General features: G+C 38.9%; 1 protein-coding gene across 2 annotated transcripts; it reads right to left on the bottom strand.

Moving 5' to 3' along the window:
• Positions 1–3: 3 nt before the first annotated feature.
• On the bottom strand, positions 4–14,654 carry ankrd24 (ankyrin repeat domain 24). 2 transcript variants are annotated; one of them, XM_079471174.1, is made up of 21 exons: positions 14,567–14,654; positions 14,159–14,212; positions 11,294–11,424; positions 11,111–11,199; positions 10,896–10,960; positions 10,365–10,422; positions 10,174–10,244; positions 9,919–10,025; positions 9,545–9,702; positions 9,010–9,032; positions 6,879–6,998; positions 6,647–6,797; positions 6,316–6,479; positions 5,054–5,220; positions 4,110–4,822; positions 3,712–4,037; positions 3,298–3,531; positions 1,947–2,123; positions 1,681–1,839; positions 1,280–1,345; positions 4–584 (listed from the first exon to the last, which is right to left on the bottom strand). In XM_079471174.1, exons 2-21 carry the CDS (start codon positions 14,192–14,194, stop codon positions 513–515), a joined length of 3,087 nt encoding a protein of 1,028 aa, XP_079327300.1. In that variant the 5' UTR covers positions 14,195–14,212; positions 14,567–14,654; the 3' UTR covers positions 4–512. The 2 variants fall into 2 exon arrangements, with proteins under 2 accessions (XP_079327300.1, XP_079327299.1); XM_079471173.1 differs by having other exon boundaries at positions 305–584; positions 3,286–3,531.
• Positions 14,655–14,707: the final 53 nt, after the last annotated feature.

Below are 14,707 nucleotides of genomic sequence, written 5' to 3'. Positions count from 1 at the left end.
TTTCCATCTTTGCTTTATCAGCAGTTTAAGACACACAAAGCTATCCATTCATCATTCAGTAGCCGCACACCCCAGTTCAACTCACTTTCTGTGTGATTTGTTCTTTTCTTATCTCAATGCATTTCATTTAACCACATAGAGGTAAAAGTACAATAAAATCTGGTCACTGTCATTGTATATATAAACATATGTTAAGATTCACAGGTTTCTGTAAACCAAATGTTGACCAAGCCTGTGCTGAAAGCGTCTTCGCCACCACGAGTGACTTTTGATCAGAGTTTAAAAAGAACCAGCGATGTTGTTTCTCACTGTTTATTGAAATGTGGTACAAAATTATTCAAGTTCACCATTTAGATCAAACCTAAATCCTCATAGATACAGGAAATATATTAATCTCTGTCATTTTCCAAAACTATATCTCGCAGTATGGCAGTTTGCATTCACACCTGGATCACAGTGTTTTGCTGTCAGTTAAACTGTATCAGTGTTTTAATGCATGATACATAATACAGTTAATTTGGGCTTTTCTGTGTCATACAAAGGATTTGAAGCAAAAGAGCCTGAACTTCTTCATCCATTCGACCCTGTTAAGATAAACACAGTTAACATATAATATGAATATGACATTTTATAAGTTCTTGTTCTGTATATAAGTATAGACCTTCGTAAGATGTAAACACTGGTCCTGAAGCACTTCTGGTTTCGGTTTTCATTCATTTAAAGGGGTGATTTAACTCTGTTTCGTGCATTCTGACTTTTTTACAATGTTAAACGTGCTGGCTTCTCATCCTTAACATGGTCAACTTGTCAAAATACGTGTTGGACATATAACGTAGTATTTCTGTGCTCGGTACACTCCCCCGAGGTGAGTACAGGTTTCGGAATGTTTTTTTCCGAACCTGAAAAACCGTTACATAACAACTTTTCTTAGTCCCTTTTTTGGCAATGCTACCAGAAAATCACGCCCACGGCAAGGCGAAAAAAATAGCCCGCCCACGCTTCAAACGACGAGCGATAGGAAGACCCGCTCACCATCGAGATCGGCTGTGCAGCGTCAAGAATGGCTGTGCTGTGGGCCTGCAGCTGCAGCTTGTTACTCTTGCGATAGTAAGAGAAGTTGAGGTGTGTTTGTTTGTTCACAGCATTTCAGTGACATTTTAAATTAGTTATGATTATTTTGTTGTTCCAACGTAGTAAAACAGGAAGTTCTGAACCAGAGTTAAACTAGCGTTGATTACATCATCCAAAGTGGCCTACATTCAAATGAGTTGAGTCTCACCTGTACAGCCGCTAATAGGTGAGAGCGATATATCGAAACCACAGTTTTGTGTTTGCGTTCCCATTCCTGAAAGAGACACAAGTAAAGAATTTGAATTACCATGTTCAAGTTTCTTTTAAAGATGCACAATTGCACATTTATTCAAAAGTAACCGTTCCATTAATTATTTCCCTGTTGAAGTGGAAATTAACAAATTTCCAAGAGCACAAGAAGGCAGCAATGCATTACATATTATATATCTACTATATGTAGCTTCATATTACATTTTAACTGCATACAAACATGAAACTAGGATGTACATGATTTATATGATATATCATTTGTAGCCACAGTATACTGCATAGTATAAGACAAAGAACGTCTGCTAGTATATTTTTCTATGAACTCAAACCAGTGATCACCTGGAGTTGCTGTGTAAGTGCATTCACACGGTTCTGAAGTGCCAGCTGTTGTCCAGGTATTCCTCCTGAGGATGGTGGTGAGGAAGAACGGCCCAGAGGAGGAGTTAGAGCACCCAACGCCTCCTTCAGACGAAACACCTCCTTGGACAACTCTGTGATCTGTAAAGAACAAGCAAGCTTTAGAGGGTCCTTCCATCATGCATCTCACACCTGGACAATCAAAATCAACGGTACAAATTATGACCTAGACTTTAATTCCTCCTCACCTTGCGGTCCTTTTCTTTGAGGAGCCCTTGCGAGTGCTGGATGTCCTGGTGGAGCTGTTGTATGTGGGTGGATTCAGCCTGCAGATTAGCCAGCTGTTTTTTAACTGCCTCCAGCTCAGCCTCAGCCACCTGACGCTCGCTTTTATTAAACAAAGCATCACGCTGCACCTGGAACACCTGCAGAGAGAGGCACATCCAAATTCTTTGAACATTTGTGAGAAAGTCAATAGTGTGGAAGCAATTTAAAGAAACAGGTCACCCAAAAATGAAATCTGTCATGAGTTTGTCATTGTCGACTTGGAATACACCACAAAAGTCAAATTGAGAACTTTTATAATACTTTCGTGGTTTTATTACACAGTGTAACAAATGTTTTTTCGCTGGCCTTTATGTAGCTCTTGTACAATACTGTGATGCTAATTATTGTTATATTTATTTTCATATAGCATCAACGTTTAAGTGTATATTTAGCTTGAGTAAATTTTGAGTTTATATAATTAATTATAATGTATAGATATATTGTAAATAAACAAAAACTGTACACATTTTTACATATTTAAACAATTATTTTCCAAAATTCAATACGTTTCTGTAGTACAGGGAAGGTGGGATGAAGCGATGATGGGTGACAACGTCTGGAACTTGGTTTGTGAGGACAGTATTAGTCAAAAATACAAAAATGTATACTTTTGAAGTTATGGAGGACTCATTTTTGGTAACTGTTATGTTAACTTTTGTTTTGAGCTCAGTGTTATGTCAGTAACTTCGTAATAATTCTTAAATTTATAAGAAAAAACGTTTGTGAGTACCGTCGATGGTAAAAAAAGATGATTATACCTTGGAAATGATGATGATTCAAATTCTTTGGGCGAACTATTCCTTTAAAGAGTTACAAATCGTGTGTAACATTCAAATATTCCTCAACAAAAAGCATAAAGCATGCATACTTTTAATAACAATTCAAAGCAAGGAAAACGCGACCTTACAAAAATCCAATGTTGATTTTATTAAGCATACTAAAAAGGTTATCGAATTTTAAGAACAGTTAATGCATTCAGTACTAGTACTAGTATCCCTGTAAGTGTACTAGTTCAATGTTACTTGGGACTAAATTAGCTCAGTCTTTTGTGTACTTTTAAGTATACTTTAAAGTGTAAACTTTGAGTACACAACTGCGTTTTCTTGAGATATACAAAAATGAGACTAAAAGCATTTTGAGTTCAAGTATACTAATAGCACACCTGAATAAACATCTTTTTGTAAGGTCACATGAAAGATTATGCATGCTTTTAGAGAATCCAGCTGTAAGTATCAAGAAGTGATCAGTATGCACACACACATGTTGGTGCACCTCAACAGAAGTCTTCTCATGTTTGCGTGTAAGATCTGCTAACTGGGATAAAAGGGTGTTGATTTCCGCTTGTAGAGACAGTCTCTGGGCCTCATGGTCTTCTTTAGACACCAGTCCTTGCTCCAAAGCCTTCTGAGATCGCAACTCTTTCAACTCTGTCTCTTTCTCGCTCAGAGTCTCCTGTGCCGCCGCTGCATTCTGCCGAACTTCCTCTAGAGAGCGCTCCAATTCTGCCTGTAGTGAGAGAGTTTCTGTGCATGAGTCCATGTTTGAATGGAAGTATGCAGAAGTATACTGTACTTGGGTAAATCAGTTAAAAAACAAGTGTTTTTGGCACAGACCAATTGTTTCACTTTACCTCACGGAACCTTTTTTGCCATTTTTATCAATTGTTGTTATCCGCAAAACACTTACCTTCACTCTCTCATGCTCTTCCCTGCTTACTGACTCCTTTTGCGCCACCTGCAGCTCAGATTCTAGTCTGGTCAGCTCGGCTTGAGCGTGCTCACGTTGGGCCCTTTCTGTCTGGAGCTCTCTTTCTGTTTGAGCGAGCTGCTGTGCTACAGAAGTCAGCGCCTCCTGGTGTTTCGCCAGCGGTACTGCATCCCTGAGCTGTTGTGCATCCTTAGCTCTGCTCTCTCTCTCTGCACACAGGCTGTCCAGTGCTTGTGCTGCCTCTTGCCTTGCAACCTCCAGCTCCTCCTTTATCGTCCCCAGTGTCCGACTGCCCGGCAACATATCTGATAGGTTGAACATTTTCTTTTTTTAAAAGCGAGAATTTATATTTCGAGGAATGTCAGAGGTGTACTTACCGGATGCAACGGAAATCTCAGAGCTTTCCGAAGGTTCGTCGTCATCTTCATCCTCTACGGAAGGTGGGCGGAGCCTCTCCAGCTCCAACAGGGCCTGGTTGAGTCTGGTAGCCACTTCGGCTCGTTCTCGAGCTAGCTGGCTAAGCTGAAGACTTAAATTGACCTGAACCTCTTCGAGCTGCCCTCGTGGTACACTTTCTTTTAACTCCCGCTCAAGTTTGTCCACCCGTGCCTGCAACCCGTTAAGCGGCGCCCCCTCGTCCTCCCGATGCCCTGCCACCTTGCCTTGCTCCAGGGCTTCCTCAAGCTCCTTCACACGTTTGTTAAGTCTCGCAACAGTCTTCTCCTCCTCTTTCTTTCCTGCCTCCTTGTCCTGCAGGGTTGCCTCAAGTTCCTCCACCCTCTGCTTCAGCTGTCGGATTGTGTCGTTGTCGCCTTTACCAGGCCCCTCCCCCTCTGTCTGTTTGCTGGCTAGCTCCGCCTCCAAATCCTGGACTCTCGCTCTCAGCTGTTGGGTCCCGGCGGTTTCCCTTTCTTTTAAGGCCTCAGAACGTTCATCAGGCTTTGCTGCCTCCTCCACAGAGTAGACCCCAAGGCGCATCTGTTCTTTGAGCTCTTCTAACTCGGCCTGGGCTTTAGCCACCTGTTCCTGCAGCTCTTTTTGTTTTTTATGTTCCTCCGCGTTTTCTCCCTCCTGTTGCTTCTCATCAGATCTGGAAATGAAGGAAATGAAGCATTTAAATTTAATATAAAAAATTCAGATGCAGCTGAATTTAGCAATTGAAAAAGTTACCAGCTAAAAACCGAATAGATGTCTTATTTATATAGATTCAACTGCCTTTGCATAAAAGAGTTTGCTAAATAAATAAATATAAATGTATATATAATACACATACAAAATTTGTATTTCTAAACTCTAAATAAAAACATTTGAACTACATTACCCAGGATCCTCTGCGATGCTGGAGGCCTCTGTGGCAGTCTGGACTTTGGAGAATTTCTCTTGCAAATCCTCAAACTCTTTTCTCATAGATTCGTACTGTGCCGTGGGAACAAAGTCTGGACCCGAGCTCTGCATATCCGTGTCATCCTTCTCAAACATCTCTAGCATCTGCAGACCCCAACATACATTTTCTTTATTCAAGAACAGTTTCTTGGCTTTTAAAAACAGCATGTAGTTGGCATTCAGTGTCAGAGTCAATGTCCTTTTAGAGAACTTTGTCCGTTTATATAACTCACCAACCTTGGAATCTTGCAAAAGCCTTTCAATAATGAGGAACCTGGTTAATATGTGGTAAATTTGTAGCAAAGATCATTTGCATTGGAAAACACCAGCATGATGCCAGAACACTGATGCTTTCATCATAGCATAGTTGTCATGCTATTTTTCTATTACATACACAAATACAATATCTCGTTGTGCTTATTAGTGTTAATGTAATATCAGCTGTGCTCTAGTACCATAAATAAGTGCTCTGCATCTTTAAACCGTGACATATTCAACTATAAATATTTCTGCCTTCGCTTGAGGGCAACGTGAGCTTTAATGTGCTGTACAGTGCAGTTGTTTTCTGAAGAACATGAAACACGTCGCTGTCGATGTTGTGGTTGGTTGCCAGGGCAGTGTTTTGCAGTTGTCAACATTTTTTAAATGCTTTTAGTGTGTTGCTATGTGTTTGCTAAGGTGTACTGGATGGTCGCCAGGGTGAAGCTAGCATAGATATGTATACGTAGATGCCACATTAACACGTCTGCCATCTTGGAACAGTTAACATGTCATTTGCCGTTGCCGCTACGATTGGGTTTTCCAATGCGAGGCATCTATTTCTATATATATCTATGGATGCTCGGCGCTTGCCTGACCAAATCAAAAGTATATGATATTTTAACCCCAAATAAGATCCTTATTAAAAAAAGGTTTTATGATTTATGTGTTTACCAGACAATATGCCGGGTCGAACAAGAACGTTTTTGTTTGTGTTTTCACACCTAAAAACCTCAGTAGCAGCTGCGGCTCTTTAGAAAAAGTTAAGACCCAGTTTGTGATGCATGTGTGTCTGTATTTATCACAGCACATCTAGCTGCTGAAAAATATCTAAACAGACAATCAAGCCAGCGTTCTCTATGTGTGTACGCCTGTGATTTGGTGCCTTGTCGGCATGGTCTGTCTGTGTATCCGTGAGCGTTTGACAGAGAGAGATTGCACCTGCACTTTTAAAACCAGGTCGGCGTTCTGTGAGGTCAGTTCCTCCACTTTTCTGCAGAGCTGTTCCACGGAGGCGGGATTCCCCTGAGACACGCCCTCGTCTTTTTCATCCGACGAATCAGCATTCAGGCCTCGTGACTGCCTAGACAGCAACTTCTCAGCTCCTGATATCACAAACACGAGCAATTCTCTTTTATCTTAAAGGTACACTCATGTTTTTTTAAAAGTTCTATGCGCTGCTATCCTTTATTGTTGAGATCACGTTGCACTTAATTTCGTCGACATTTGTACTGTTCTTCCTTTCTTTCAATGTAGGAGACAGTCAGCTCACCTGGGAAATCCAACATGTCATCCAGGTCCTCTCCATCCTCTGACTCACAGGTCCCTCCAGTCGCTCGAGACGCTTTTAACTCCTCCAGCTCCGCCAGCAGTCGATCACGTTCTGCCTCAGTTTCACTCAGTCTTTCCCTCAGAGAGTTGAGCTGAGACCCAGAAACACAATATTGCGATGAAGAGCATGTGTTTTAATCTACAGAATACCTTATGAAGAAAAAGTGCAGTACCTCTTCTAGGGCAGTAGTGGCGCTGTTTTGCTGTTGCTCCAGGGTCTTGATTTTCTGCAGCAGACGACCTCTTTCCAATCTAAGTTTACGAATCTCTTCAAATACCTCTTCATCCTCCACCTTAGAAGCACGATTCACATAGCATATTCATATATTGTTTTCATAAAATCAGGAATTATTATGATTAACTTATTCAATGTATTTAAGTTCTCATAAATTTATATAGCACTGTTTACAATATTGGATTGTATCAATGCAGCTTTATGGTAAATACAGGGAAGCAAAGTAAAGGCAGAAAATACAAGTTGTAATAACAATAACAATGTCCAATCGTGTGTCATAGCGGGAAAAAAATTAAAACAACCTGTTAATAATATATTTTTTATTATTATTAATATGTATATTTGTTATTTTTGCTGAAACACCATAAGATACATTTACATATATTAAAGCATCAAAACTAATTAAAATGTTAAAAAATGTATATAAGTCATGCTTACTGTAAAAAGAAGAAAGATTATAGATTTAAGACAAATAGAAATTGTTTGGCATGTCAGAATGGCTTTTTTTCTAGTACTTTATGAATATTTTTTCTAAATAAGTATTTCACTGAATGTGCCAAAACAGAAAATGAAAAATGCAAATCTTTTAAAAGTAAGTCTGGCATAATTTACTCGCTTTGCTTGTATTTCTATAACTGTATGACTGCACAAATGTTCAGTGAACATGTGAATGTTCAAGCGTTCACGTACATTAAATAAATTTGTGTTAGGTTTGATGATCAAACACATGGGTTCTTGTACATATTTTAGCATGCCATATTCAGGAACAACAGAACAAACCCGTACAATCAATCCTGCAAAAGTATAAACATTTATTTAAACGTTTCGGTCCATGGCCTTCATCAGGTACACAAACCCAATCAGACACAGGCTCACTTAAACCGATGACCAATCACAATTGCAAATCGTGATTTAAAAGGTGATGATGCCACCTAGAGGTGATGATTTAGAAATGAGCCCATTGAGACGTGAGCTATTTTGGATAACTATTCCTCAGACGTTGACACCTATGTGTATGAATGATGAAGCATTGTTTAATGTGCTGTGTTTTGTGACAATGTTATTATACCTGTTTCTGATTTTATAGGTTGACATAATAGTAGGTACATTTGAGGTTATTCATCTATATTACTTTGTTTACCATATTATTTGTGTGTACCTATGATGTATTATTGTCTTATGCTACGTCGGATTATCTCAATGTATTTTCTTTTCTTTTTGAAAGATTTCGAAGGTATTTCTTTAGGCGATGATGTTAATTGTATATGACGTCAATGATTGTGATAGCTAATGATTTGCCGTGGTGATTTGTCATTTTTAAATGTGTCTGATTGGGTTTGTATACCTGATGAAGGTCATGGAAATTTTGTATTAAAATAGATGTTGATACTTTTGTAAGATTGATAGTTTGAACCACGTGATGTTACTTTTAACCATCTTTGGCTTTCAACTGACAAAAAATACTACTGGTTTGGAAGAACACAAGTGAGTAAACCATGACCAAATTTTCACTTTTGGTTAATCTTCCCTTTAATGATAAAGCTGCATATTATGTAAGCATCATATCAGCCAACTGGATTCCAACACTCACAGCATTTTCAGACGAGGTCAGCTGGGTCCGGGGAGCGGGAGAAGGGCTCTGCGGCTCAGGTTGGGTGGAAGCAGGGGGCGCTGGTGTATCTGAGGTATTTGAGGAAGAAGCCGTGCCCTGCAGCATCGCAGATTTAACTATTTAGTCTTCTAAAAAGCCATGCATATGAATGAATATAGACACGGGATCCTTAAATCCCAAATTGTACCTGAGCAGGAGATTTAGGAGGAGGCGGGGCTCTCCTCTTGCGGGGCGTGGTCCCGCCAGCAGGGGGAGGAGCATGCTGGGGTGGGAGGGGTTTCAGCAGGTTAGTTTGGCGGCAAAGCAAGCAGAATCTTATTATTTAGATTGAAACGAACCGATTCTTAGCAAAATTAGGAAATTACAAACTGACACAATTTGTGAGAAATGTGCATTTTATAGCTAAATATGTTTTGGTAGACCCTGAATCATATAAGGTCCCATCAGTATCAATCACCTCTTCATTTGAACCCTCAGCAGCTGTGAAAGCATGGGATAAAAATAAGAAACAGACAGCAGCGTGATGAGACGCAAACACATGACATCACTCCGAAACCACACGCAAACCAGGTATAAAACCCAGAACTACATACAATCTTCACGTCCCACCACATTCGCACCATTTTAGTAATAAAATCGCAACATAAAATCAGTCAGGGAACAATTTATCACTGTAAGATGGTGGAACCACAAGCACACTTTATACGCATTGGTATTCCTTTGCACTCCAACATATGTTTCCCATTAGTCCGATGTAGCTTTGTAACTCGAGTTAGCAAACGTCTCTGTTTTTATCCGTCAAGCAAGCGTAACATCTGCTTTTCAGTCTCTCCTATCATGTTACAAGCGTATCCAAATGGAGCAGGGACCCAAACTTCAGAGGAAACGGGAAAGGAAACCCACCCAGCTCCAGATGGCCCGTCTCTCCCTAAAGGATTTAAAGGTGATGAATACATGCTGGAGCACATGGTGTTTTGTGTGTTTATGGTTACCTGTGGCTCCGCAACCTCCGTTTTTTAAAAGCTGCGTTTTGCTGTAGTGGGCGGAGTTGTGCCCCAGGGCGTCGGTTAGGCGAGGGTTGGCTCCGCCCTTTAGTAACACCTCTGCAGTCTCCATGCTGTCACTCTCACAAGCCAACATCAGAGCTGTCCTACCTCACAACACGTAAAAAGTTATCTAGAGATAGTTTCGTTTGCATTTGTATAAATTGATTCGCTGACTTATATGATCGCTCTTATGTGATTTATACCACATATTATGCTGTGAATGTTGTGAAGATTTATTTATTCTCAATTGTGTAGTATATGGCAAACGTAAAATTTAGACCTTGTACAATCATTTTGCCAGCAGATAAGAGCATATGCACCTGCCCTGGTTGTCTTGAATATCAGGATTGGCTCCTCGTTCCAGAAGGAAAGCACACAGCTCCATTCTGCTCATCTGGGCTCCTAAGATTAAAGGAGTTGACCCATCCTGAGAGACAAAAAAGGAAGTTATTTCAACATCTTCTATTTAACATTCTGACATACATTTCTTAATCTACAGATCGGTTTGAATACCAATACCAGATGTGAAATGCATATATGTAAATGTCAATTGTATTGTGTTTAAATGAGCTTACACCATCTTGAGCATCAAGGTTGGCCTTAAAGTCCCACAGAATCTCACTGCAGGACAAGCAGCCGCTTACAGCTGTCCATGGACGAATAAATACAGATTAAAATAACAAATCATTTCCAGTTACAGTGCAAGTCAATGTATCATATATTAGTTTTGTTATATCCATGGTCACTGGCTTGTGGAATAAATTACCAGCATGGTGAAAGGAAGTCCTTCCAAAACTGTCTATGGAGTCGACAAGCATCCTCTCCTACAGTTAAAACGATATAAAACGTAAAATACAATAAATAAATAAATATAAATTTACCATTAAAACTATTTAGGCGATCCACTAAGTATTTGGCTGTAGTTTAGTAGGTAGAATATTGGATAGGAGCTCAGGGTCAGAGGTTTGATTCCCACTGCACATATTGACCACATGTAAACCTTAAATGCTGTGGTTAAGACATTTACATTTAGCAGACGCTTTTATCCAAAGTGACTTACAAAGAGTTCGGGGAGCAATAAGCGATATGTCATAAATGAGCAATAGTACATTAGGTGCTAATACAAAGTTACTAGTTTCAACAAGAGTGTTAAGAGTGTCTTCTAAATGAATATTCAAGTAAAGAAAAATAGAGAAGACATTTTCCACACATATACAATTCTCTCTATACTAACAGTGTCAGAAAAAGTGTTTAGCACTTTAATAATCTTTCAGATAGACACTCTTATGACTGTTACCTGCAGAAGCCTCTTTAAACAATCAGGCTGTCCATTCTTAGCAGCAAGATGAAGAGCATTAAACCCTACAGAAAGTGAAAAATCAATATGTTCAGTTTTCCTTTCCTTGCATGTTCCCTGGATATATTCTGAAGCTTGTGAACACTTGTTTTTTGTGTCAATTTTTTGTGAAAATTGTGTCAAATTAAATTGAGAAAATGACAAAATAAACGTACCTGTGCCGTCTGTTACATTGATGTCAACCCCATGGGACAATATCACTTCCAGACAATCGAGTCGACCTCGGGATGCACAAAGATGGAAGCTGTGAATGAGGTAACGTCACATTCGTGCTTCATGCGTTTTATTTGACACACACTGTAAAGGAAGATTTAACATCAAACCAAAGGTCTACTCACGCTGACTTGCCTTCCACGTCTAGTTTTGAAGGGCAGAGGCCTTTCTTAACCAGCAGCGTTGCCACTTTCTCTGGGTCATTCTGTTCCACCGCCTGCAGCAGTCTGTCATCAGTTTTACTCCAGTCTTGACTCTAAAAACAGACAGGAACAAACAAACCACACTTTTCGCATCGCATTCTAAATTTTAATCAATTAAAAAAGTTGAATTTATATGCAGTTTAGACATAACCTTTTATACAGAACATTCAAAGGAATAGTTCTCCTTAAAATGTTTATTCTGTCATCATTTATTAGCCCTCTTGTCATTTCAAACCAGTATGACTTTCTTTCTTCCGCAGAACACAAAAGAAGATATTTTGAAGAATGTTGTTAACAGCCCCCTATTCACTTGCACTGGTTGCAGTTGAAGTGAATGGTGGGCTACACTGTTCTGTTACCAACATTCTTCAAAATATCTTCTTGTGTGTTCTGCAGAAGAAAGAAAGTCATACAGGTTTGAAATCACAAGAGGCTGAGTAAATGATGACAGACTTTTCGTCTTAAAGGCTTTAAAACAAAAGTGTGAATAAATTGCACAAGAGAATTAAAACAGTGTACAAGACGACTAAAAGATACTAAAGCAATATAATACATTTATAATGATATGTTTAGATAAATAATAATAAATTATAATGATAATATTATAGATAAATAACTTAAAAGCCCCCTTAAATAAATACAAATATTTTGTGTATACAGTATAAATCAAAATATGTTTATCAAACAACTAAATAACTATACACGAACCACAATATTTATTATGCATAATCTTTGAAAAAAATGAAAAGTATACCTTTAAACCCAAAATAAACTTTCAAATGATACTGTACATACCGGAATGAAGCCGTAACACATGCAGAAGTGTTTCATCGGACTGAAGACGATATGAGGATCCATAGAGCTCAAAGGACATACAAAACCTTTTCACCAGCCAACCACATTACCAGACATCCCAAAAACAGCTATCAGTGTCAAAATGCTCAAAAAGTTCAAAATCTAGTTTCTGTTTCGAGCTATCCTACAAGAACTATCACACAGTCATTCAAGGTTAAGGGATGACAGGGTAATTTTCAGAAGGCCGAAACGCCAATACTGATAAACATTTAAATGTCACTGTGATTATAAACCCGAATCCAAAAATCTGTCCTGCAAACGCAGCTTTTCCGAGAGAGACTCTTGCTATCCGGTGCTGTTTGTTTTCTGCAGTGATATACACCACACTGCAGTCTCCGACTGGCACACACACACAAACCTACCGGACCCAGTGTCCCTTTTCCGAAAATCTCACAGTTTCCTCACAGTTCAAGCATATCCATGTATTTCACAGTTCTCTTAAGTCTCTACGTGTCACATATTAAGCCGATCACCCTGTAATGCCAGAAGCCTCTGTATTAGCATAATATAAATCAGCAGACACAATGAGGAACTGCACAGTCAGCAGTCAGACTTAATGGAAGTATAAAATATACAGTTTGGTTACTGCAAACCCTCCCAGTGGTTTGCGGTCTTACGCACATTAGAGTACAGCTTTCTTTTTATTTATTCTGGATTTTTATCTGCTGGTTATGAGGTATACTGTAAATGCTGTACAATAACACAAATGCACATTACAATCAGTTTTGTGGATTTTAAGCCAAGTTTCTATATCTATAAATCAATTTGTATTTTTAGGCAATGATTTCTCTTCGACAAACATACCAAAAATCTTGATGGCTCATCTTGCACTTTGTGGGACACGCATACGTTTGTCCGTCCAATAAAATGGTTTCTAGAATACTTTATTATCGTTTATTTGGTTTTGGGGTGCAATTTGTCTTCGGTGTGTCTATGTATCCACTCAACTTTGTGAACCTTATCTGTCAGATCCATCAATGACTTCATCAGACCCCCAACATCAGCAGTGACAGTATCAGTGGACATCTGACCCACACGAGAGGGTTCAGGGAAAGATGAGATGACACAATCATCCCACTTTCTCTCCCCTACAGCGGGTCATCTATCTGTTCATTCCAACATAACCTCAAATCTGATACACAGCACCTCAGCTGGGGGAAAACATGCAAACTGACACAACTCCGAACATTGACAACACCAGGATCATGATTTAAGTCTATGATATGATTTCGGGATTTCCAGAGAATGTAAGTGTAAGTGATAATTCACTTTTTCCCAAAACGAACCTAAATTCTGTCATGGTTTATTTAACCCTATGACTCTTTCTTCTGTGGAACACCAAAAAAATATATTATGAGAGATGTCTCAGTAGTTTTGTGTTCATATAATGGAAGTCAATGGGGACCAATGTTGTTTGGTTACCAACATTCTTTAAAATATCTTCTTTTGTGTTCTGAAGCATAAAGAAACTCATACATGTTTGGAATGACATGAGGGTGAGTAAATGATGAAACGATATTCATTTTTGTCTTAACCTTCCCTTTAAAAACGATGATGTTATGCTATAACAAAACTTCAACATTTTGAATTAAAGTTACTTCTGACCGAAACCTCTGAAACAATACAGATACACAGTATACACCATACATTGGGGCTGCCAGCATGTGTGTGAATGAGTGCGTTTCAATAATTGAACACTTGTGGAGATCTCTGGTTACAAGTCTCGTCTGCAGGCTGGCCTGATCCTCTACTGGTCAAAAACATTTGCATGTGCCATTTCATATTCCACAAAACTCAACAAGTATAAAGAATATTAATATGTCACAGTATTGATAAACACCATGGAAACAGTCTGGTGGAGCATAATGTTTCCGATTATTTGTCAAACATGTTTAAGTTACTATTAACATACTCAATATGTCTGGATCTTACCTCTGTCTTCTTAAACTTTGCCTTTAACGTTTTCATCTTGTCCTAGTGCATTAACTATAAAGAATAAAAACAAACCACAACATTCACTGAAAATTTGATGTATATACTTCCCTTCCACAATAAAGATATGATCTATCTAATTTGAATTAATACCCATTACAGATCGATCAATACGTCTGCGGTTCAAAATAAATTAAATTATGTCATCAAACCGGATGACATGACAGCAATAATATCTCTACATCCTAGTTCATCATGATTCATAATAGACTCTTAAAAAATATTCGTCTCATGTGTTTCCTAAACATCTATCCACATGTTTGTAGGAAACACAACATTGTAGAGCTTATAATAGCGATGTTTATATACAACGATTCGCTAACAAAAGACGATAAAACAAATACTTACGTTAAATGCTTGTTGATGTTATTCTTTGCTGTCCTGAGATCTGCCTTACAGTGTGAGATGCCAAGCATGGGATGCCCTGTCCGATTATGACGTCATTCGCCAAAGACACACACGCTGAATTTGCCTGACTGGACACAAAAT

The sequence above is a fragment of the Barbatula barbatula genome, assembly GCF_947034865.1.
Source record: "Barbatula barbatula genome assembly, chromosome: 13".
NCBI classification, from domain to species: Eukaryota; Metazoa; Chordata; class Actinopteri; order Cypriniformes; family Nemacheilidae; genus Barbatula; species Barbatula barbatula.
This window is presented reverse-complemented; position numbering and strand designations above follow the sequence as displayed.

Bases quoted from the DNA above. Each gene is read 5' to 3' on its own strand.
- ankrd24 (XM_079471173.1), bottom strand. From the start codon at position 14,194: ATGAAAACGTTAAAGGCAAAGTTTAAGAAGACAGAG. The intron at 10,961-11,110 runs GTACGTTTATTT...CACTTTCTGTAG, and splicing joins CAATGTAACAGACGGCACAG to GGTTTAATGCTCTTCATCTT. The intron at 10,026-10,173 runs GTAAGCTCATTT...TTTGTCTCTCAG, and splicing joins ACCTTGATGCTCAAGATGGT to GATGGGTCAACTCCTTTAAT.